The 27,844-nt window shown below is 48.1% G+C and overlaps 1 protein-coding gene across 2 annotated transcripts in view; it reads right to left on the bottom strand.

The window, feature by feature from the left end:
• The window catches only part of ical1 (islet cell autoantigen 1-like), a 127,258-nt gene extending 100,042 nt beyond the window's left edge, over positions 1–27,216 (bottom strand). The window contains exons 1-3 of one of the 2 annotated variants that reach the window (XM_060827669.1): positions 27,106–27,216; positions 3,064–3,106; positions 1,187–1,355 (exon numbers count right to left, since the gene is read on the bottom strand). In XM_060827669.1, coding sequence (XP_060683652.1) covers positions 1,187–1,355; positions 3,064–3,080 — 186 coding nt within the window. In that variant the 5' untranslated portion in view covers positions 3,081–3,106; positions 27,106–27,216. The other variant, XM_060827670.1, reaches the window with a different exon arrangement.
• Positions 27,217–27,844: the final 628 nt, after the last annotated feature.

Here is a 27,844-nt window from a genome sequence, read left to right on the forward strand (position 1 = left end):
TTCAAATTATATTTTCGGTAACGGTATTGCTAAAATCCTCAGTGGATAAAGAATATTTGATCACGCTTTGAGAGAAAATAAATGGCGAACTGGGAAAATTAAAATAGAAACGATCATAACACTCAGTTTGAGTCTGTCAGAATCTGAAGAGAGAGTGGTCGGCTGAATGTTTCAGTTTGGGGTCTCTTCATCCTTAACTCAACCTATTTATTTTTCTTCCTAGATGCTGATAAGTTATTTCCTTTGCATTCAGTAAAGGGTCAGCTCCTATAGTTCCACGCAAAATACAGGCTCTGGCAGGAGAATATCAATCTTGCCACCTGACGTACTTATAATATCAGGTCCAATAAACTTTCAGAAAAGAAGTGGTTCCCAGTAAACCTAAATTATTCCGAATTATTTAGATTAGATTACTTACAGTGTGGAAACAGGCCCTTCAGCCCAACAAGCCCACACTGACCCTCCAAAGAGCAATCCAACCAGACCCACTCTCCTACATCTATGGGCAATTTAGCATGGCCAATTCACCCAACCTGCACATTTTCAGACTCTGGGAGGAAACCAGAGCACCCGGAGGAAACCCTCGTAGACACGGGGAGAATGTGCAAACTCCACATAGACAGTTGCCTGAGGCAGCAATTGAACCCGGGTCTCTGGCGCTGTGAGGCAGCAGTGCTAACCACTGTGCCACTGTGTGTGGCTCGTTGAAGGGGCATGATTCTCGCTTTGGGTCTTCTTCTACGCGGACTTGCGGGAAATCCCGGGTTCAAATCCCGGACCAGCCCGCATTTCATGACTTGTGCAAAAGTGCCCGATTAATTTTCTCAAGAAGCACCTTTGTTAAATGAGGTTGGGCTCCCTGTAGAACGAATGGGGCTGAAAGCAGGGAAATGAAATGATTGGAGATAGCGTTGAACAGGTTGACGTGAGTGGTGCGGTGTTTGAGGAATGTCAGCGATGAGGGTAGCGTGGAAAATTGGGACAGCTCTTTATTGTGTTATACCCTGACAACACATCACCTCAAATCTCCTACCAGTGGTAAGGTCTGTAATCACCATTAATTCACTTTACTGATTATGTAGGTTAAGTATCCACACATGCTCCTAGATGTGGAGGCATGGAGTTATGTCTGTGCTTCTGGATGTTTTTGACAATTCGCGGAGGCTGGTTAGATTTACACACCTACCTCCAATTTTGCATCCAAATCCGCGTCAGATGCCACCACATGCTCATCTTCTTTCTTCCCTGTTGCTTTAATAAGCACCTGCTTTGTCTTCCAGTATTTTTTCTGCATCTGGCTCACCACAGATTTGTCTTCACTGAGGACATGCCGGTTAAACCTCTCTCCAGAATACCTAATGACAACAACATCCAGTTACTTGCAGTTTCAATAACCCCAAAGTACATTCTCTCCTCCCAACTTACAGCTTCTAAACGATGACGTGTTGGTAAACTTTGCTTTAAATCTGAGCAGCATAATATCCCAACATGATGCTCGATTCTATCTTCAATTCACATATTTTGGCAGCTGAACCAACTAACAATAATGAAAAATAAATACGATAATAAATGTTTTTCAATCTCTGGATAAATTGAGCTATATTTTGTGGTGGCCTGCATCTGAGCCTTGTCTCATTCAATAAGGAGGCCATGTGGTCCATCGTGCCTCACCCAGTTTTTCAAACAAGCATTATTACTGAGTGCCTGCCCTGCCCGCTTGAATGCCTCAACTGAATGAATACATACTTGAGTGAGTGAAGATTGCAGGAGAACATGCCAGGCAGAGTACCAAACATACATAGAAAATGAGGAGTCAACCTGTTGAAGCTACCAAACAAAACTACTTTCATCATGGCAGAGTCAGTAGAATCCCTAATTCTGAGCCAGTAGCTCTGGGTTCAAGCTCCGCTCCAGCTCTTAACAGCCAAACAGGTTGATTAACACTCTGCAAATCCTTCCTAGCCACTTGTGGCAGGTAACAAGAGTTGGAAAGTCTCCTTCTCAGCTAGGCTTGACTCAGAGCAGCAACCCAAAAGCAATATCTTTTCAGAAAGATGAGCAACATGTCCTAGAAAAATGTGCTTTTGAAACACAGTCTTAAACACATGCTTTGTCTGCCTGATGCACCACTAGGTGTAGGAAGAGAAAAGCAGAGAACCGGTAGCTTCCATTGGTAGAGATTTCTCTTATTGTACAGGATCCCCTTTTGGTTAAGATCAGGATCTAGTCACTCTCCACCCTGTCCATTTAATGGAAAAGAGGTTCTGAACTGTGGCAGTCCTTGCCCTCTGGATGATCTGAGTTAGCTGGGGCTGGGTTAAGCTTCTAAGGCCATTTTACAATCCATAAATATCCATCTATGGCATAATTATGATCTGATGACAGTTTATGAATATGAGAACAAAAATAGGTATTTTTGGCATCTGTTTAAAGGTTATTTTGGCGTCCTTCATTGCCTGGAGGTCAAATGTCTGGTAAATTGTTCACAATCAATGCAATGAATTGGAGGTCTGGATCATTGTAAGCCCATCCTGGAAATGCAACAGCTCTAAAAAGAATAGAAAGCAAAGCAGTGCAAAGTGAGAGAGCTATAGGAACGAGAGAGGGCCAGACTGACAGAAGAGGTGGACAAAGGAGCAGCAAGGTTAGTGAACAACCAGAAGGAAGACAGCTGAGATTGAGGAGAAACAATTCTAGAAATAATCCACACATGACAGAGCTAATTTCACTCCTGTAATTGGTTGCTTACAGCAATGTTTTATTCTTGTGATCTATGGATTATGGAACATCTTTATTCATAAATGCAAATTGACAAGGTGTAGATTCCATTCTTGTTCATTTGTGGTGGTGGTTGGGGATCAGTCTAAGCACAGTTTTACACCTCCAACTGCCTGGTTTGCAGAACACTACAAAACACAGAAACCTGATCAGTGAAGGTAACTGAGCTTTGTACCCGTGACATCACTTGAAGAGGAACTGAGATGTATTTGACTGTCCAGGGCCCTCCTTGTACAGTATTGAACTACTGTCTAATATTACTTCTCTTGCATAATAAATACTTACCCTTGATGACGGTCCATTGTGTACTGTTTCTGTTGTGAGGAACCTAAACAAACACAGAAGAAATTAGATACAGATTTTTCACTTACAGGACAATTCCAAAGGAGAGCCTTGCTTTTAAAGAGCATCTTTCACATTCCAAGACATTTCACAGCCAATAAAGAAGTGTTTTGAAGTGTAGTCATTGACTGATGCAGGATACAGTTGTCTTATCACTAGGACTTCAGTATAGCTGGCCTGGGAAATTACAATCAGTCGGACTTCACCATTTGTAAGAACCATTACACTGAATTGTTATGATTATATAATTGAAATCATGTTAGGTTGCAGCATATGGCAGCTTATTAAGTAAATAATATTAGCAAGCTTCTATAAAAGAGCTCCCTCAAATGACTCAGTGCCCTGCAGTATTGAAGCAGTCAAAGCAGATCCCAGTTTGACCCCTTAGCTAGAGTGAATAAGCTGTTCTTGGTCACATTAGTGACAAAGTTGCTAAATGGATCTAAGCATTCATGCATTGTCTTTCCTCTCTATGCTCTTCTACAATCAGTCTGGTCGTCTGTATGGCCAGAATTGGGCTCCGATGTGAAACCCTCCCACACTTTTAAAACAACCTACTCATGCTCCTTCTTTGTACTTCCCCATGTGGATGAGATATGAGACAATTGCTAGCGCTGATGGAAATCTACCCAGTACAACTCCATGGCAGAGGAAAGAGAAATTGGGAAAATAAGGCTTCCATTACGCTGGCGTCACGTGATCAAGACTGGTTCACACACTGACTCATTTACATCAGCTTGACTACAGTTGCACAGTGTTAGCATATCAGTGCACATCATCAGGAGCTTTCAAATTCCCATTCTTGTATTTAATCTCTCCATGACCTCCCATTCCAGGTCTCTTCAACCTCCTCCAGACTTCACAGTTCAGTCCGAAGTCCTTAACTCCTTACTTTGGGATGGTCTCCAAACAACTCAGCTAGTTAAAACATTAATTCTATCACCTTCAGACAACCCGGAACTCCCTTATCACTTCACTGGGAGAATCAATTTGGATCATATTCATTTTCCACTAACATGTACGGTTTCAGTATCAAGATAGCTCCCCACAACCCATGCCAACACCACCACCCTCTCCTGAAGATGCAACCTTCTTTCTGAATCATAGAATCCCGACAGTGCTGAAGGAGGCCATTCGGCTCATTAAGTCTTCACTGACCCTCCTGTGAGCATCCCACCCAGACCCAGGCCCTTACCCTGTCTCTGTAACCTCACATACCACCTAGCCTGCACAACCCTGGACATGACGGGACAATTTAGCACAGCCCATTCATCTTACCTGCACACCCGTAGACTGCGGGAGGAAACCAGAGCACCCAGAGGAGACCCACGCAGACACAGGAAGAATGTGCAAACTCCACAGACTTTCGCTCAAGGCTGGAATCGAACCTGGGTCCCTGGCGCTGTGAGGCAGCAAGGCTAACCACTGAGCCACTATGCTGCCAGTTTTGAGGAGAAGTCCAGAAGCACTGTCTAACATTGGAAACGTGGAGCACAAAATGGCTTCCCACCTGTCATGCCTCGGCCAGTTTTTTTCCTGGAGCAATCCAAAACACATCCCATGGTCCTGCTTGGCCCCTGTCCAACCCAAGAGTTGTGCTGCCTTCTCCTTCTTTCCACCCCCTGTGGTTACAGTATCACATGTGACACTCCAAATAAACTTCAAACGTTGCAAATATACCATCTGCCGGCACCTTTTTAAAAAACCCAGCTACATTGTAAGCAACAAACTCCTGGGGGAACAGCAAGTGCTGGGAGCATTTGTAAATGCTGGAGAAATGGGGAGGAGATAGGGAGCATCTGCACATGGAGGAGAAATTGTGACAGCTTGAGGAACTGTCAAACCTCTGTCAGAAATGGAAGTTAGCTAATTGCTTCCCAACCCCGAGGTATCACATTGAATGGGTCAGTACCAAGAGGTCATCAGTCTTACATCCAAATAGTGCCCAATCTACCTTAAACTTATCCTGGACACTCAAAGTGCAATGCTGTAGTGGCGACACAAGTGTTACCTTCCACTAACAAAATTCTGCCCCCAACCCAAAAGCACATCTTGCTGATATTTGTAATGAGCAGAGTAGAACCAGGCTCAACTTGCTCAGGCTTGAAACCCCAAAACAACATTCCGACTGATTGGTGAGAGTCTGTGATTGGACAGAACTTCTATATCAGAACATCTAGAATTAAAACTCTAATGATGATCACAGGCGGCACGGTAGCTCAGTGGTTAGCACCACTGCCTCACAGCGCCATGGACCTGGGTTCGATTCCAGCCTCGGGTGACTGTCTGTGTGGAGTTTGCACATTCTCCCTGTGTCTGTGTGGGTTTCCTCCAGGTGCTCCGGTTTCCTTCCACAGTCCAAAGATGTGCAGGTCAGGTGAATGGGCCATGCTAAGTTGCCCACAGTGTAAGGTGCATTAGTCAGAGGGGAAATGGATCTGGGTGGGTTACTCTTCGAAGGGTCGATGTGGATTTGTTGAGCCCAAGGGCCTGTTTTCATACTGTAGGGAATCTAATCTTAAAAAAATTACTGTCACAAAAGCCCATCTAGTTCACCAATGTCTTTTAGGGAGGGAACTCTGGCATCCTTACCTGGTCTGGCCTACACGTGACTTCAAACCCACAGCAATGGGGTTGACTCTAAAGCACCCTCTGAAATGGTCAAGCAAATTACTTTGTTCAAAGGCAATCAGGAACAGGCAACAAATTCTGGTCTTGCCAGTGAAGCCCACGTACGGTGACAGAGTAATGAGTGAAGAACAGCAGCAGTATTAATCCTTGTGGAACATCACTTGCCACCTCTTGCCTGACCGAGTAACCATGATTAACCCCAATTCAGTATTCTATGACACAGCAACCTTTCTATCAGTTATTTCCCCAGCCTAAACTTCTCTTGTCACAATCTCAAGTTTGCAATGCCACGTGTAATCATAGATCTTTAATAATGTAACTGAACTATGTCAACACCATTGCCTCTATCTAGTATTTTGTCATTCCTTCAAAGTATTCAGTTAGCTTGGTCAACCATGACACAGCAGTCTGTGCTGACTACTCTCTACTGTATATCCAGATTACAGCTATTTAGAACATAATGGGTACTCATGCAGAATGAGATATTTTTAGATCTGAGCCCCACCCAACACCTTGTCTTCTCTTTTATACAAGTTGACAGACCTGCTAACTAATTACTTTGTTTCCCAGCACCAGACGTTTCTAAATTTCTAAAAGACACTATCAATGCAAATTTATTGATAGAATTAATCAAAGTTGTTACTGAATAACTTATTTAAATGCAGCCACACATACTTGTCCTGTTCTATATCCGGCTCTGAATGGGCTGATTTGACCCAGAGGGGAATACATTTCACGGTGGTATGACAGGGTGGAGAAATCGTTCTTAATCCAATTTTCTCTCACTCTTACATAGTGACAAGACCGTCCCCAGTGTTATATAGAGAGACCTGTCTCCACATGTACAGACACAGACCTGTCCCCACCAGTACTATATCTGTGTTATACACACAACTTGTCCTTACCAGTACTACACTCCAGTATTATACAGAGACAGACCTGTCCCCACCAGTACTATGCCAGCGTTATACAGACACAGACCTGTCCTTACCAGTACTATATCAGTGTTATACACACACAGACCCTACCAGTACTGCGCTCCAGTATTATATAGACACAGACCTATCCCCATCAGTATTATACCCATGTTATACAGACATAGACCTGTTCTTAGCAGTACTGCATTTGACAGACCTGTCCATACCAATACTGTTATGCAATGACCGACCTGTCCCCACTAGTACAGTATCCTAGTTTTAATTATAGATTTATTGTCATCTGTATATATAAAAATACAGAGAAGTTTGTTTGCACAATATACACAAAGTATCACCTCGCTCCAACCCCATTTTGAATCACTGCAGTAGAGCTAATTTTCCTCTCTTCTGCTCACTCGCAGCTTGACATGAGCCAGAGTCTCAACCCCAAGATGTTGATGGTGGGGAAATCAGCAATTATAATACTACTGAACACCAAGGGACAATGGCTAGATTTCTACTGTTTGGAGATGACCATTGCGAGGCCTGAATGTTAATCTCCACTTTTTAGCCTCAGCCAAATCTTGGTGCGTTTGAACAGAGGCTGCTTCAATATCTGAGGAGTTGCGAATAGTGCTCAACATTTCACAATCACTGGCGAACCTTCCCGCTTCTGACCTTATGATGTAGGGAAGGTCACTGATGGAGCCAAAAATGGTTGGGCTTAGGACACTACCTTAAGGAACTCCTGCAGGGATGTCCTGGAGCTGGGGTGGCTCCAGCAAGTACAACCATCTTTCTCTGGGTCACTCATGACGACAGCCAGGAGAGAGTTTACCTCTGATTCCAGTTGCTTCAAGTTTGGCTAGGACTCCTTGATGCCATATTTGGTCAAATGCAGTGCTGATGTTAAGAACTATCACACTCTCATCTCACATCAGCAATCAGCTTTTTAGTCCATATTTGAACTGAGGCTGTAATCACTGGACCAGAAATGTTAACACTGATTTCTCTCCACAGACGCTGCCAGACCTGCTGAGATTTTCCAGCAATTTCTGTTTTGGTTTCAGATTTCCAGCATCCATAGTCCTTTAGTTTTTATTTCTATCTTTTAAGACCAGATTTTATTCAGGAATTAAAAGAATGAAATGACTTTCATCCCCCTTGGTGAGATTCGAACCCAGGCCCCAATAACAATACTCAAGTTTCTGGATTAGTGTTCTCACGACAATACTGGGTCATCGTTGTCCCATTATCTCAGTCAGAGGGACAGTAAACAGTGCAGATATAGTCATACAGTACGGAAACAGACCCTTCAGTCCAACTCATCTGCACTGACCAGGTCTCCCAATCTGACCTAGTCCCATTTGCCTGCATCCCTCTAAACCCTTCCTATTCATAGACACACCCAGATGCCTTTTAAATATGCCTGCTTCCACCTCTTCCACTGGCAGCTCATTCCAAACACACACCACCCTCTCAATGAATAAATTACTCTCCCCCTCCCCCCACTGCCAGTCCTTTTTCCCCTCTAACCTTAAATCTATGCCCTTTAAGTTTAGACTCCCCTACCCTAGCAAAAAGACCTGTAACCCTATATCGAGGAAAGATTAGATTAGATTCGATTCCCTACAGTGTGGAAACAGTCCCTTTGGCCCACCAGTCCACACCGACCCTCCAAAGAGTAACCCACCCAGACTCATTTCCCTCTGACAAACGCACCTAACACTGTGGGCAGTTTAGCATGGCCAATTCACCTGACCTGCACATCTTTGGACTGTGGGAGGAAACCGGAGCACCCGGAGGAAACCCGCACAGACATGGGGAGAATGTGCATACTCTACACACACACAGTCACCCGAGGCTGGAATCGAACCTGGGTCCCTATTGTTGTGAGGCAGCAGTGCTAACCACTGAGCCACCGTGCCGCCCCAATATGTCGGAGTATTTCCTAAGTAGAGACAAACTAGAGGCTGTGGAGGAAAAATGAGATCTGCGAGGTCAACAAAACAAATCATTCTAAGCAAATCAACAGAACCAAAAAAAAACCAAATCAGCTTTCTCATGGAAAGTTGACTGTTGTCACAAGGAGGCTGGAATATAAAAGGGAGGTTATGTTTCAGTTGTACACAGTTTTTTTTGGTCAGTTCACATCCAGAGTATCGTGTACAATTCCCGGACACAGGAAGGATATACCAGTTAGTGCAACATAATCACTGAACCAATAGCACGAGACTGACACTGGAATGGTTACATTATGCAGACAGGTTACAGGAATGACACCTTTGACGTCAAAGTTCAAACAATAAAGTAATTAAGATGCTCAGAATATTAAAAGGAACTGAAAGGGCGGACACAGAGAAATGGTTTCCTTTCATGTGGAAAATCAAGCATCAGGGAACATGATCATAAAATTAGAGACAGGAGAGTCAAAAGCCAAAGCACGATGTCACACCAAAGGTTTTGGAAAAGTTAAACTGTCGCTGCCCAAAAAAAAGCTGTGTTTACTGCAATAATTCAGGCTATCCAAACAGATGCTGCTGGGTAACATGATGAAAGGACACTGAAAACAGGTGAATTGATTCAAGATACAAGTCGGCAGGATTTAGGATCACACAATCCCTACCATGTGAAATCAAGCCATTCAGCCCGGAGGGTGCACACCGACTCACTTCCCTCCCTGCAGTCCCGATAGCTAATCCACCCAGCCTGCACATCCCTGGACACTTCAGCACAGCCAATCCACTTAACCCGCACATCTTCCTGACTTTGGTAAGAAACACAAGCAGACATGGAGAGTGTGTGCAAACTCCACACAGACAGCCGAGGCTGGAATTGAACCCAGGTCCCTGGTGCTATGAGACAGCAGTGCTAATCACGGAGCTGTGTGAAGCAGGATATCAATACTCTTACTCAGAGATAGGGATAGGTTATGATAGTTCCCAAATACATGATTGTACACTGACAGGCCTACATCCACCAATACTTCACCCCAGTATGATCCAGAGACAGACTGTACCTCAGTGTTATACACTGACAGACCTGTCCCCCTCAGTGTTACAGAAACAGACCTGCCTCTACCAGTACTGCAGTGTTGTGCAGTGACAAACCTATACGCACCAGTACTGTATACCAGTGATATATAGTGATCTGACCCCACCAGAACTGTACACACGAATTGTACAGTCACAGACCTGTCACCATTAGTACTGTATCCCAGTGCTATGGAGATATCTCTCCCCAACAGTATACTGTACCCCAATGTTACAAAGTGACAGATCGATCTCATGAATACAATGCACCAGTATTGGACAGTGACAGATCTCTCACCAGCACTGTACTACAGTGTTGTGCATTGACAGACCTGTCCCCATCAGTACTGTAGCCCAGACCTGTCCTCACAGATGCTTTAGACAACGTCAGACCTGTTGAGCCTCCTGTGAAGCGCTTCTGTGATCTTTCCTCCGGCATTTATAGTGGTTTGTCCCTGCCGCTTCCGGTTGTCAGTTCGAGCTGTCCGCTGCAGTGGTCGGTATATTGGGTCCAGGTCGATGTGCTTATTGATTTGAATCTATGGATGAATGCCATGCCTCTAGGAATTCCCTGTTTGGCTTGTCCTATAATAGTAGTGCTGTCCCAGTTGACAATGTGTATATAATGTATTTGCCAAAAACGGATACCCGTGCAATTTCATCAACAGATGCCTAAGGGAAAGACAACGGAACGAGGACATGCCACAACCCAAAGGACTAGCCACACTACCCTACATCAAGGGCATTTCTGAACTGACAGCCAGACTACTGCGACCACTAGGACTCATAACAGCACACAAACCAATTCAGACAACAACTCACCAGAACGAAGGGCCCGATACCCAGCATGAGCCAAACCAATGTAGTGTACAAAATCCCATGCAAGGACTGCACAAAACACTACATAGGACAAACAGGAAGACAGCTAACGATCCACGTCCATGAACACCAACTAGCCATGAAACGATACAACCAGCTATCCTTAGTAGCCACACACGCAGATGACAATCAACATGAGTTCGACTGGGACAACACTACTATTATAGGACAAGCCAAACAGAGAACAGCCAGGGAATTCTTAGAGGCATGGCCCTCATCCACAGATTCTATCAATAAGCACATCGACCTGGACCCAATATACCGACCACTGCAGCAGACAGCTGGAACTGACAACTGGAAGCGGCAGATTCAAACCACTACAAATGCCGGAAGAAAGATCACAGAAGCGCTTCACAGGAGACTCCCAAGCACTGAGGATGTCACCTAGACAGGAAACGAAACGTCTGCAACACAAATTCCCAGCTCGGCGAACAGAACCACAACGAGCACCCGAGCTACAAATCCTTTCACAAACTTTGAATGTCAGACCTGTCCTCATTAGTACTGCAGCCCAGTGTTATACACTGATAGACCTGTCTCTACCAGCGGAGTGCCCCAGCGTTATACACTATCAAAACGGTCTCCATCTGTACAGTACTCCTGCGTCATACACTGATAGACATGAGCCCATTAGGAGTGTATCCAAGTGTTATGCAGTGATATCCAATTCCCCATCAGTATTATACCCCAGTTATATGGAGTGACAGATCCGTCCCACCAGTAATGTACCCGAGAGTTATGCAGTCACAGACAGGTCACCAAAGGTCCTGGACAGCGCAGTGCGATACAGTGACAGACTTGTCCACATCAGTACTGCATCTCTATGTCATACACTGTTCCTACCAGTACTGTACCCAATGTTATACATCAACAGTCCTGTCCACGCCAGTACGATACCCCAGTGTCCCAAAGTGACAAACCTGACCCCAACAGTACTGTACCCCTGTATTATATAGTATCAGACCTGTCCCCACCTGTAATACACCCAGCGTTATATCATGACTCACATGCCTCAGTAGTGCACAATCCCAATGCTGGTGTCTTGACAGACTTGCCTCACGAATACAGTACACATGTTATATAGTGACAGAACTGTACCCCAGTGATATATAAGGAGATTCTGTCCCCACAATTACTGTATCCCAGCGTTACTCAGGAAGAGACCTGACCCCATCCCAATGTACTACATTGCTAGACAGTGACACAACTCTCTCCACCAGCACTGTGGCCCAGAGTCACATACTGATAGACCTGTCCCATCAGGTGTATACCCCAGTGTTATTCAGTGAAAGCCCAGTCCCCACTATGACTGCACCGAAGAGAAACACAGTGACAAGCACAGTGCACACCAACACTGCACGCCATTGCTTCCACGGACAGAACTATCCCCATCACCACAGTACTCTGGTGCTAAAAAGTCTCAGTGTTGTCGCTACCGGTGTGAAATACTGTCAGATGTGTTCTCACCAGAGCTGCAGCCCAGTACTAAACACCAAAAGATGCACCACAACTGTGCGCTATCCCAGTAAAATGTCTTCACACACCAACCTCACCATTTCAGAACACAGGTTATAGCGCCACAGACCTACCCCACCAATTCAGTACCGGGGTTATACAGTCACAAACCTAGCCCACCAATTCAGTACCGGGGTTACACAGTCACAGAACTACCCCACCAATTCAATACCGCCGTGAGACAGTCACAGACCTACCCCACCAATTCAGTACCGGGGTTACACAGTCACAGACCTACCCCACCAATTCAGTACCGGGGTTACACAGTCACAGACCTGCCCCACCAATTCAGTACCGCGGTTATACAGTCACAGACCTACCCCACCAATTCAGTACCGGGGTTACACAGTCACAGACCTGCCCCACCAATTCAGTACCGGGGTTATACAGTCACAGACCTGCCCCACCAATTCAGTACCGCGGTTATACAGTCACAGACCTACCCCACCAATTCAGTACCAGGGTTATACAGTCACAGACCTACCCCACCAATTCAGTACCAGGGGTATACAGTCAAAGAACTACCCCACCAATTCAGTACCGCCGTGAGACAGTCACAGACCTACCCCAACAATTCAGTACCGGGGTTATACAGGCACAGACCTACCCAACCAATTGAGTACCGGGGTTATACAGTCACAGACCTACCCCACCAATTCAGGAACAGGGTTATACAGTCACAGACCTACCCCACCAATTCAGAACCGGGGTTATACAGTCACAGACCTACTCCACCAATTCAGTACCGGGATTATACAGTCACAGACCTGCCCAACCAATTCAGTACCAGGGTTATACAGTCACAGACCTACCCCACCAATTCAGTACCGGGGTTATACAGTCACAGACCTACCCCACCAATTCAGTACCAGGGTTACACAGTCACAGACCTACCCCACCAATTCAGTACCGGGGTTATACAGTCACAGACCTGCCCCACCAATTCAGTACCAGGGTTATACAGTCACAGAACTACCCCACCAATTCAGTACCGCCGTGAGACAGTCACAGACCTGCCCCACCAATTCAGTACCGGGGTTATACAGACACAGACCTACCCCACCAATTCAGTACCGGGATTATACAGTACATAAACCTACCCCACCAATTCAGTACCGGGGTTATACAGTCACAGACCTACCCCACCAATTCAGTACCGGGATTATACAGTCACAGACCTACCCCACCAATTCGGTACCGGGATTATACAGTCACAGACCAACCCCACCAATTCAGTACCGGGATTATACAGTCACAGACCAACCCCACCAATTCAGTACCGGGATTATACAGTCACAGACCAACCCCACCAATTCAGTACCGGGATTATACAGTCACACACCTACCCCACCAATTCAGTACCGCCGTGAGACAGTCACAGACCTGCCCCACCAATTCAGTACCGGGGTTATACAGTCACAAACCTACCACACCAATTCAGTACCGCCGTGAGACAGTCACAGACCTACCCCACCAAATCAGTACCGGGATTATACAGTACATAAACCTACCCCACCAATTCAGTACCAGGGTTATACAGTCACAGACCGGCCCCACCAATTCAGTACCAGGGTTATACAGTCACAGACCTACCCCACCAATTCAGTACCAGGGTTATACAGTCACAGACCTACCCCACCAATTCAGTACCAGGGTTATACAGTCACAAACCTACCTCACCAATTCAGTACCGGGGCTATACAGTCACAGACCGACCCCACCAATTCAGTATCGGGGTTATACAGTCACACATCTACCCCACCAATTCAGTACCGGGGCTATACAGTCACAGACCTACTCCACCAATTCAGTACCTGGATTATACAGTCACAAACCAACCCCCCCAATTCAGTACCGGGATTATACAGTCACAGACCTGCCCCACCAATTCAGTACTAGGGTTATACAGTCTCCAACCTACCCACCAATTCAGTACTAGGGTTATACAGTCACAAACCTACCCCATCAATTCACTAACTGGATTATACAGACACAGACTTTACCCACTAATACAGTACCGGGGTTACACAGTCACAGACCTACCCCACCAATTCAGTACCGGGACTATACAGTCACAGACCTACCCCAGCAATTCAGTACCGGGGTTATACAGTCACAAACCTACCCCACCAATTCAGTACCGGGGTTATACAGTCACAAACCTACCCCACCAATTCAGTACCGGGGTTATACAGTCACAAACCTACCCCACCAATTCAGTACCGGGGTTATACAGTCACAGACCTGCCCCACCAATTCAGTACAAGGGTTATACAGTCACAGACCTGCCCCACCAATTCAGTACCGGGATTATACAGTCACAAACCTACCCCACCAATTCAGTACCGGGGTTATACAGTCACAGACCTGCCCCACCAATTCAGTACCAGGGTTATACAGTCACAGACCTGCCCCACCAATTCAGTACCAGGGTTATACAGTCACAGACCTGCCCCACCAATTCAGTACCAGGGTTATACAGTCACAGACCTGCCCCACCAATTCAGTACCGGGATTATACAGTCACAAACCTACCCCACCAATTCAGTACCGGGGTTATACAGTCACAAACCTGCCCCACCAATTCAGTACCGGGGTTATACAGTCACAGACCTACCCCACCAATTCAGTACCGGGATTATACAATCACAGACCTACCCCACCAATTCAGGAACAGGGTTATACAGTCACAGACCTACCCCACCAATTCAGTACCGGGGTTATACAGTCACAGACCTACTCCACCAATTCAGCACCGGGATTATACAGGCAACAACCTACCCCACCAATTCAGTACCGGGATTATGCAGTCACAGACCTGCCCAACCAATTCAGGACCAGGGTTATACAGTCACAGACCTACCCCACCAATTCAGTACCGGGGTTATACAGTCACAGACCTACCCCACCAATTCAGTACCAGGGTTACACAGTCACAGACCTGCCCCACCAATTCAGTACCGGGATTATACAGTCACAGACCGGCCCCACCAATTCAGTACCAGGGTTATACAGTCACAGGCCTACCCCACCAATTCAGTACCGCCGTGAGACAGTCACAGACCTACCCCACCAATTCAGTACCGGGATTATACAGTCACAGACCAACCCCACCAATTCAGTACCGGGATTATACAGTCACAGACAAACCCCACCAATTCAGTACCGGGATTATACAGTCACAGATCTACCCCACCAATTCAGTACCGGGATTATACAGTCACAGACCAACCCCACCAATTCAGTACCGGGGTTATACAGTCACAGACCTGCCCAACCAATTCATTACCAGGATTATACAGTCACAGACCTACCCCACCAATTCAGTACCGCCGTGAGACAGTCACAGACCTGCCCCAACAATTCAGTATCAGGGTTATACAGACAAAGAACTACCCCACCAATTCAGTACCGCCGTGAGACAGTCACAGACCTACCCCAACAATTCAGTACCGGGGTTATACAGGCACAGACCTACCCAACCAATTCAGTACAGGGGTTATACAATCACAGACCTACCCCACCAATTCAGTACCGGGATTATACAATCACAGACCTACCCCACCAATTCAGTACCGGGGTTATACAATCACAGACCTACCCCACCAATTCAGTACCAGGGTTACACAGTCACAGACCGGCCCCACCAATTCAGTACCGCCGTGAGACAGTCACAGACCTACCCCACCAATTCAGTACCGGGATTATACAGTCACAGACCTACCCCACCAATTCAGTACCGGGGTTATACAGTCACAAACCTACCCCACCAATTCAGTACCGGGGTTATACAGTCACAGACCTACTCCACCAATTCAGTACCGGGATTATACAGGCAACAACCTACCCCACCAATTCAGTACCGGGATTATACAGTCACAGACCTGCCCAACCAATTCAGTACCAGGGTTATACAGTCACAGACCTACCCCACCAATTCAGTACCGGGGTTATACAGTCACAGACCTACCCCACCAATTCAGTACCAGGGTTACACAGTCACAGACCTGCCCCACCAATTCAGTACCGGGGTTATACAGTCACAGACCGGCCCCACCAATTCAGTACCAGGGTTATACAGTCACAGGCCTACCCCACCAATTCAGTACCGCCGTGAGACAGTCACAGACCTACCCCACCAATTCAGTACCGGGATTATACAGTCACAGACCAACCCCACCAATTCAGTACCGGGATTATACAGTCACAGACAAACCCCACCAATTCAGTACCGGGATTATACAGTCACAGATCTACCCCACCAATTCAGTACCGGGATTATACAGTCACAGACCAACCCCACCAATTCAGTACCGGGGTTATACAGTCACAGACCTGCCCAACCAATTCATTACCAGGGTTATACAGTCACAGACCTACCCCACCAATTCAGTACCGCCGTGAGACAGTCACAGACCTGCCCCACCAATTCAGTGCCAGGGTTATACAGTCACAGACCTACCCCACCAATTCAGTACCGGGGTTATACAGTCACAAACCTACCCCACCAATTCAGTACCGGGATTATACAGTCACAAACCTACCCCACCAATTAAGTACCGGGGTTATACAGTCACAGACCTACCCCACCAATTCAGTACCGGGGTTATACAGTCACATACCTACCCCACCAATTCAGTACCGGGATTATACAGTCACCAACCTACCTTACCAATTCAGTAACGGGGTTGTACAGTCACAGACTTACCCCACCAATTCAGTACCGGGATTATACAGTCACCAACCTACCTTACCAATTCAGTAACGGGGTTATACTGTCACAGACCTACCCCACCAATTCAGTACCGGGGTTATCCAGTCACAGACCGGCCCCACCAATTCAGTAACGGGGTTATACAGTCACACATCTACCCCACCAATTCAGTACCGGGGTTATCCAGTCACAGACCGGCCCCACCAATTCAGTACCGGGGTTATACAATCACACATATACCCCACCAATTCAGTACCGGGATTATACAGTCTCCAACCTACCCACCAATTCAGTAACGGAGTTATACAGTCACAGATCTACCCGAACAGTTCAGTACTGGGGTTATACAGTCACAAACCCACCCACCAATTCAGTACCGGGATTATACAGTCACAGACCTGCCCCACCAATTCAGTACCGGGATTATACAGTCACCAACCTACCACACCAATTCAGTACCGGGATTATACAGTCACAGACCTGCCCCACCAATTCAGTACTAGGGTTATACAGTCTCCAACCTACCCCATCAATTCACTAACTGGATTATACAGACACAGACTTAACCCACTAATACAGTACCGGGGTTACACAGTCACAGACCTACCCCACCAATTCAGTACCAGGGTTATACAGTCAAAGAACTACCCCACCAATTCAGTACCGGGATTATACAGGCAACAACCTACCCCACCAATTCAGTACCGGGATTATACAGTCACAGACCTGCCCAACCAATTCAGTACCAGGGTTATACAGTCACAGACCTACCCCACCAATTCAGTACCGGGGTTATACAGTCACAGACCTACCCCACCAATTCAGTACCAGGGTTACACAGTCACAGACCTACCCCACCAATTCAGTACCAGGGTTATACAGTCACAGACCTACCCCACCAATTCAGTACCAGGGTTATACAGTCACAGGCCTACCCCACCAATTCAGTACCGCCGCGAGACAGTCACAGACCTACCCCACCAATTCAGTACCAGGGTTACACAGTCACAGACCTACCCCACCAATTCAGTACCAGGGTTATACAGTCACAGACCTACCCCACCAATTCAGTACCAGGGTTATACAGTCACAGGCCTACCCCACCAATTCAGTACCGCCGCGAGACAGTCACAGACCAACCCCACCAATTCAGTACCGGGATTATACCGTCACAGACAAACCCCACCAATTCAGTACCGGGATTATACAGTCACAGATCTACCCCACCAATTCAGTACCGGGATTATACAGTCACACACCTACCCCACCAATTCAGTACCGGGATTATACAGTCACAGACCAACCCCACCAATTCAGTACCGGGATTATACAGTCACAGACCAACCCCACCAATTCAGTACCGGGGTTATACAGTCACAGACCTGCCCAACCAATTCATTACCAGGGTTATACAGTCACAGACCTACCCCACCAATTCAGTACCAGGGTTATACAGTCACAGAACTACCCCACCAATTCAGTACCGCCGTGAGACAGTCACAGACCTGCCCCACCAATTCAGTACCGGGGTTATACAGTCACAGACCTACCCCACCAATTCAGTACCGGGGTTATACAGTCACAAACCTACCCCACCAATTCAGTACCGCCGTGAGACAGTCACAGACCTACCCCACCAAATCAGTACCGGGATTATACAGTACATAAACCTACCCCACCAATTCAGTACCAGGGTTATACAGTCACAGACCGGCCCCACCAATTCAGTACCATGGTTATACAGTCACAGACCTACCCCACCAATTCAGTACCAGGGTTATAAAGTCACAGACCTACCCCACCAATTCAGTACCGGGGTTATACAGTCACAAACCTACCTCACCAATTCAGTACCGGGGCTATACAGTCACAGACCTACCCCACCAATTCAGTATCGGGGTTATACAGTCACACATCTACCCCACCAATTCAGTACCGGGGCTATACAGTCACAGACCTACTCCACCAATTCAGTACCTGGATTATACAGTCACAAACCAACCCCCCCAATTCAGTACCGGGATTATACAGTCACAGACCTGCCCCACCAATTCAGTACTAGGGTTATACAGTCTCCAACCTACCCACCAATTCAGTAACGGGGTTATACAGTCACAAACCTACCCCATCAATTCACTAACTGGATTATACAGACACAGACTTAACCCACTAATACAGTACCGGGGTTACACAGTCACAGACCTACCCCAGCAATTCAGTAACGGGGTTATACAGTCACAAACCTACCCCACCAATTCAGTACCGGGGTTATACAGTCACAAACCTACCCCACCAATTCAGTACCGGGGTTATACAGTCACAGACCTGCCCCACCAATTCAGTACCAGGGTTATACAGTCACAGACCTGCCCCACCAATTCAGTACCGGGATTATACAGTCACAAACCTACCCCACCAATTCAGTACCGGGGTTATACAGTCACAGACCTGCCCCACCAATTCAGTACCAGGGTTATACAGTCACAGACCTGCCCCACCAATTCAGTACCGGGATTATACAGTCACAGACCTACCTCACCAATTCAGTACCGGGATTATACAGTCACAGACCTGCCCCACCAATTCAGTACCAGGGTTATACAGTCACAGACCTACCCCACCAATTCAGTACCGGGGTTATACAGTCACAGACCTGCCCCACCAATTCAGTATCAGGGTTATACAGACAAAGAACTACCCCACCAATTCAGTACCGCCGTGAGACAGTCACAGACCTACCCCAACAATTCAGTACCGGGGTTATACAGGCACAGACCTGCCCAACCAATTCAGTACCAGGGTTATACAGTCACAGACCTACCCCACCAATTCAGTACCGGGGTTATACAGTCACAGACCTACCCCACCAATTCAGTACCAGGGTTACACAGTCACAGACCTGCCCCACCAATTCAGTACCGGGGTTATACAGTCACAGACCGGCCCCACCAATTCAGTACCAGGGTTATACAGTCACAGGCCTACCCCACCAATTCAGTACCGCCGTGAGACAGTCACAGACCTACCCCACCAATTCAGTACCGGGATTATACAGTCACAGACCAACCCCACCAATTCAGTACCGGGATTATACAGTCACAGACAAACCCCACCAATTCAGTACCGGGATTATACAGTCACAGATCTACCCCACCAATTCAGTACCGGGATTATACAGTCACAGACCAACCCCACCAATTCAGTACCGGGGTTATACAGTCACAGACCTGCCCAACCAATTCATTACCAGGGTTATACAGTCACAGACCTACCCCACCAATTCAGTACCGCCGTGAGACAGTCACAGACCTGCCCCACCAATTCAGTGCCAGGGTTATACAGTCACAGACCTACCCCACCAATTCAGTACCGGGGTTATACAGTCACAAACCTACCCCACCAATTCAGTACCGGGATTATACAGTCACAAACCTACCCCACCAATTAAGTACCGGGGTTATACAGTCACAGACCTACCCCACCAATTCAGTACCGGGGTTATACAGTCACATACCTACCCCACCAATTCAGTACCGGGATTATACAGTCACCAACCTACCTTACCAATTCAGTAACGGGGTTGTACAGTCACAGACTTACCCCACCAATTCAGTACCGGGATTATACAGTCACCAACCTACCTTACCAATTCAGTAACGGGGTTATACTGTCACAGACCTACCCCACCAATTCAGTACCGGGGTTATCCAGTCACAGACCGGCCCCACCAATTCAGTAACGGGGTTATACAGTCACACATCTACCCCACCAATTCAGTACCGGGGTTATCCAGTCACAGACCGGCCCCACCAATTCAGTACCGGGGTTATACAATCACACATATACCCCACCAATTCAGTACCGGGATTATACAGTCTCCAACCTACCCACCAATTCAGTAACGGAGTTATACAGTCACAGATCTACCCGAACAGTTCAGTACTGGGGTTATACAGTCACAAACCCACCCACCAATTCAGTACCGGGATTATACAGTCACAGACCTGCCCCACCAATTCAGTACCGGGATTATACAGTCACCAACCTACCACACCAATTCAGTACCGGGATTATACAGTCACAGACCTGCCCCACCAATTCAGTACTAGGGTTATACAGTCTCCAACCTACCCCATCAATTCACTAACTGGATTATACAGACACAGACTTAACCCACTAATACAGTACCGGGGTTACACAGTCACAGACCTACCCCACCAATTCAGTACCAGGGTTATACAGTCAAAGAACTACCCCACCAATTCAGTACCGGGATTATACAGGCAACAACCTACCCCACCAATTCAGTACCGGGATTATACAGTCACAGACCTGCCCAACCAATTCAGTACCAGGGTTATACAGTCACAGACCTACCCCACCAATTCAGTACCGGGGTTATACAGTCACAGACCTACCCCACCAATTCAGTACCAGGGTTACACAGTCACAGACCTACCCCACCAATTCAGTACCAGGGTTATACAGTCACAGACCTACCCCACCAATTCAGTACCAGGGTTATACAGTCACAGGCCTACCCCACCAATTCAGTACCGCCGCGAGACAGTCACAGACCTACCCCACCAATTCAGTACCAGGGTTACACAGTCACAGACCTACCCCACCAATTCAGTACCAGGGTTATACAGTCACAGACCTACCCCACCAATTCAGTACCAGGGTTATACAGTCACAGGCCTACCCCACCAATTCAGTACCGCCGCGAGACAGTCACAGACCAACCCCACCAATTCAGTACCGGGATTATACCGTCACAGACAAACCCCACCAATTCAGTACCGGGATTATACAGTCACAGATCTACCCCACCAATTCAGTACCGGGATTATACAGTCACACACCTACCCCACCAATTCAGTACCGGGATTATACAGTCACAGACCAACCCCACCAATTCAGTACCGGGATTATACAGTCACAGACCAACCCCACCAATTCAGTACCGGGGTTATACAGTCACAGACCTGCCCAACCAATTCATTACCAGGGTTATACAGTCACAGACCTACCCCACCAATTCAGTACCAGGGTTATACAGTCACAGAACTACCCCACCAATTCAGTACCGCCGTGAGACAGTCACAGACCTGCCCCACCAATTCAGTACCGGGGTTATACAGTCACAGACCTACCCCACCAATTCAGTACCGGGGTTATACAGTCACAAACCTACCCCACCAATTCAGTACCGCCGTGAGACAGTCACAGACCTACCCCACCAAATCAGTACCGGGATTATACAGTACATAAACCTACCCCACCAATTCAGTACCAGGGTTATACAGTCACAGACCGGCCCCACCAATTCAGTACCATGGTTATACAGTCACAGACCTACCCCACCAATTCAGTACCAGGGTTATAAAGTCACAGACCTACCCCACCAATTCAGTACCGGGGTTATACAGTCACAAACCTACCTCACCAATTCAGTACCGGGGCTATACAGTCACAGACCTACCCCACCAATTCAGTATCGGGGTTATACAGTCACACATCTACCCCACCAATTCAGTACCGGGGCTATACAGTCACAGACCTACTCCACCAATTCAGTACCTGGATTATACAGTCACAAACCAACCCCCCCAATTCAGTACCGGGATTATACAGTCACAGACCTGCCCCACCAATTCAGTACTAGGGTTATACAGTCTCCAACCTACCCACCAATTCAGTAACGGGGTTATACAGTCACAAACCTACCCCATCAATTCACTAACTGGATTATACAGACACAGACTTAACCCACTAATACAGTACCGGGGTTACACAGTCACAGACCTACCCCAGCAATTCAGTAACGGGGTTATACAGTCACAAACCTACCCCACCAATTCAGTACCGGGGTTATACAGTCACAAACCTACCCCACCAATTCAGTACCGGGGTTATACAGTCACAGACCTGCCCCACCAATTCAGTACCAGGGTTATACAGTCACAGACCTGCCCCACCAATTCAGTACCGGGATTATACAGTCACAAACCTACCCCACCAATTCAGTACCGGGGTTATACAGTCACAGACCTGCCCCACCAATTCAGTACCAGGGTTATACAGTCACAGACCTGCCCCACCAATTCAGTACCGGGATTATACAGTCACAGACCTACCTCACCAATTCAGTACCGGGATTATACAGTCACAGACCTGCCCCACCAATTCAGTACCAGGGTTATACAGTCACAGACCTACCCCACCAATTCAGTACCGGGGTTATACAGTCACAGACCTGCCCCACCAATTCAGTATCAGGGTTATACAGACAAAGAACTACCCCACCAATTCAGTACCGCCGTGAGACAGTCACAGACCTACCCCAACAATTCAGTACCGGGGTTATACAGGCACAGACCTACCCAACCAATTGAGTACCGGGGTTATACAGTCACAGACCTACCCCACCAATTCAGTACCGGGGTTATACAGTCACAGACCTACCCCACCAATTCAGTACCGGGATTATACAATCACAGACCTACCCCACCAATTCAGGAACAGGGTTATACAGTCACAGACCTACCCCACCAATTCAGTACCGGGGTTATACAGTCACAGACCTACTCCACCAATTCAGTACCGGGATTATACAGGCAACAACCTACCCCACCAATTCAGTACCGGGATTATGCAGTCACAGACCTGCCCAACCAATTCAGTACCAGGGTTATACAGTCACAGACCTACCCCACCAATTCAGTACCGGGGTTATACAGTCACAGACCTACCCCACCAATTCAGTACCAGGGTTACACAGTCACAGACCTGCCCCACCAATTCAGTACCGGGGTTATACAGTCACAGACCGGCCCCACCAATTCAGTACCAGGGTTATACAGTCACAGGCCTACCCCACCAATTCAGTACCGCCGTGAGACAGTCACAGACCTACCCCACCAATTCAGTACCGGGATTATACAGTCACAGACCAACCCCACCAATTCAGTACCGGGATTATACAGTCACAGATCTACCCCACCAATTCAGTACCGGGATTATACAATCACAGACCTACCCCACCAATTCAGTACCGGAATTATACAGTCACAGACCTGCCCCACCAATTCAGTACCAGGGTTATACAGTCACAGACCTACCCCACCAATTCAGCACCGGGGTTATACAGTCACAGACCTGCCCCACCAATTCAGTATCAGGGTTATACAGACAAAGAACTACCCCACCAATTCAGTACCGCCGTGAGACAGTCACAGACCTACCCCAACAATTCAGTACCGGGGTTATACAGGCACAGACCTACCCAACCAATTCAGTACCGGGATTATGCAGTCACAGACCTGCCCAACCAATTCATTACCAGGGTTATACAGTCACAGACCTACCCCACCAATTCAGTGCCAGGGTTATACAGTCACAGACCTACCCCACCAATTCAGTACCGGGGTTATACAGTCACAGACCTACTCCACCAATTCAGTACCGGGATTATACAGGCAACAACCTACCCCACCAATTCAGTACCGGGATTATACAGTCACAGACCTACCCCACCAATTCAGTACCGGGGTTATACAGTCACAGACCTACCCCACCAATTCAGTACCAGGGTTACACAGTCACAGACCTGCCCCACCAATTCAGTACCGGGGTTATACAGTCACAGACCGGCCCCACCAATTCAGTACCAGGGTTATACAGTCACAGGCCTACCCCACCAATTCAGTACCGCCGTGAGACAGTCACAGACCTACCCCACCAATTCAGTACCGGGGTTATACAGGCACAGACCTACCCAACCAATTGAGTACCGGGGTTATACAGTCACAGACCTACCCCACCAATTCAGTACCGGGGTTATACAGTCACAGACCTACCCCACCAATTCAGTACCGGGATTATACAATCACAGACCTACCCCACCAATTCAGGAACAGGGTTATACAGTCACAGACCAACCCCACCAATTCAGTACCGGGATTATACAGTCACAGATCTACCCCACCAATTCAGTACCGCCGTGAGACAGTCACAGACCTACCCCACCAATTCAGTACCGGGATTATACAGTCACAGACCAACCCCACCAATTCAGTACCGGGATTATACAGTCACAGACCAACCCCACCAATTCACTACCGGGGTTATACAGTCACAGACCTGCCCAACCAATTCATTACCGGGGTTATACAGTCACAGACCTACCCCACCAATTCAGTACCGGGGTTATACAGTCACAAACCTACCCCACCAATTCAGTACCGGGGTTATACAGTCACAAACCTACCCCACCAATTCAGTACCGGGATTATACAGTCACAAACCTACCCCACCAATTCAGTACCGGGGCTATACAGTCACAGACCTACTCCACCAATTCAGTACCTGGATTATACAGTCACAAACCAACCCCCCCAATTCAGTACCGGGATTATACAGTCACAGACCTGCCCCACCAATTCAGTACTAGGGTTATACAGTCTCCAACCTACCCACCAATTCAGTAACGGGGTTATACAGTCACAAACCTACCCCATCAATTCACTACCGGGGTTATACAGTCACAGACCTACCCCACCAATTCAGTACCGGGGTTATACAGTCACAAACCTACCCCACCAATTCAGTACCGGGATTATACAGTCACAAACCTACCCCACCAATTCAGTACCGGGGCTATACAGTCACAGACCTACTCCACCAATTCAGTACCTGGATTATACAGTCACAAACCAACCCCCCCAATTCAGTACCGGGATTATACAGTCACAGACCTGCCCCACCAATTCATTACCGGGGTTATACAGTCACAAACCTACCCCACCAATTCAGTATCAGGGTTATACAGACAAAGAACTACCCCACCAATTCAGTACCGCCGTGAGACAGTCACAGACCTACCCCACCAATTCAGTACCGGGGTTATACAGTCACAGACCTACCCCACCAATTCAGTACCAGGGTTACACAGTCACAGACCTGCCCCACCAATTCAGTACCGGGGTTATACAGTCACAGACCGGCCCCACCAATTCAGTACCAGGGTTATACAGTCACAGGCCTACCCCACCAATTCAGTACCGCCGTGAGACAGTCACAGACCTACCCCACCAATTCAGTACCGGGGTTATACAGGCACAGACCTACCCAACCAATTGAGTACCGGGGTTATACAGTCACAGACCTACCCCACCAATTCAGTACCGGGGTTATACAGTCACAGACCTACCCCACCAATTCAGTACCGGGATTATACAATCACAGACCTACCCCACCAATTCAGGAACAGGGTTATACAGTCACAGACCAACCCCACCAATTCAGTACCGGGATTATACAGTCACAGATCTACCCCACCAATTCAGTACCGCCGTGAGACAGTCACAGACCTACCCCACCAATTCAGTACCGGGATTATACAGTCACAGACCAACCCCACCAATTCAGTACCGGGATTATACAGTCACAGACCAACCCCACCAATTCACTACCGGGGTTATACAGTCACAGACCTGCCCAACCAATTCATTACCGGGGTTATACAGTCACAGACCTACCCCACCAATTCAGTACCGGGGTTATACAGTCACAAACCTACCCCACCAATTCAGTACCGGGGTTATACAGTCACAAACCTACCCCACCAATTCAGTACCGGGATTATACAGTCACAAACCTACCCCACCAATTCAGTACCGGGGCTATACAGTCACAGACCTACTCCACCAATTCAGTACCTGGATTATACAGTCACAAACCAACCCCCCCAATTCAGTACCGGGGCTATACAGTCACAGACCTACCCCACCAATTCAGTACCGGGGTTATACAGTCACAAACCTACCCCACCAATTCAGTAACGGGGTTATACAGTCACAAACCTACCCCACCAATTCAGTACCGGGGTTATACAGTCACAAACCTACCCCACCAATTCAGTACCGGGGTTATACAGTCACAAACCTACCCCACCAATTCAGTACCGGGATTATACAGTCACAAACCAACCCCCCCAATTCAGTACCGGGGTTATACAGACAAAGAACTACCCCACCAATTCAGTACCGCCGTGAGACAGTCACAGACCTACCCCACCAATTCAGTACCGGGGTTATACAGTCACAGACCGGCCCCGGGTGTACAGTCTGTATAACCTGTGGGTCTCCGGCTGATCCCAGGCCCAGGCCCCGCTCCCTCTGCCTCCTCCTGGACCCGCCCAGACCCTGCCCCTTTACCGGCTCTGGGTGACCCGGGAAGGTCGGGGGTGGAGGGTCCAGGCCCGGGCTGACCGCTGTCGCCCTCGGTCTCTCACCTCAGCTCATTCCGGGGAGAACCGCCCCGGGACCGGCCCGATCTGGTCTGGCGGACATCCCCAACCGGGCGCTGGGGCAACGCTCGAACTGAGTCCTCCAGACCGCGGGGAGGCGCTGCCGTGTCTGAACTGAGTCCTCCAGACCGTGGGGAGGCGCTGCCGTGCCTGAACTGAGTCCTCCAGACCGTGTGGAGGCGCTGCCGTGTCTGAACTGAGTCCTCCAGACCGTGGGGAGGCGCTGCCGTGCCTGAACTGAGTCCTCCAGACCGTGTGGAGGCGCTGCCGTGTCTGAACTGAGTCCTCCAGACCGTGGGGAGGCGCTGCTGTGCCTGAACTGAGTCCTCCAGACCGTGGGGAGGCGCTGCCGTGTCTGAACTGAGTCCTCCAGACCGTGTGGAGGCGCTGCCGTGTCTGAACTGAGTCCTCCAGACCGTGGGGAGGCGCTGCTGTGCCTGAACTGAGTCCTCCAGACCGTGGGGAGGCGCTGCCGTGTCTGAACTGAGTCCTCCAGACCGTGGGGAGGCGCTGCCGTGCCTGAACTGAGTCCTCCAGACCGCGTGGCGGCGCTGCCGTGTCTGAACTGAGTCCTCCAGACCGTGGGGAGGCGCTGCCGTGTCTGAACTGAGTCCTCCAGACCGTGGGGAGGCGCTGCTGTGCCTGAACTGAGTCCTCCAGACCGTGGGGAGGCGCTGCTGTGCCTGTACTGAGTCCTCCAGACCGTGGGGAGGCGCTGCCGTGC

Source organism: Hemiscyllium ocellatum, chromosome 7, assembly GCF_020745735.1.
Source record: "Hemiscyllium ocellatum isolate sHemOce1 chromosome 7, sHemOce1.pat.X.cur, whole genome shotgun sequence".
NCBI classification, from domain to species: domain Eukaryota; kingdom Metazoa; phylum Chordata; class Chondrichthyes; order Orectolobiformes; family Hemiscylliidae; genus Hemiscyllium; species Hemiscyllium ocellatum.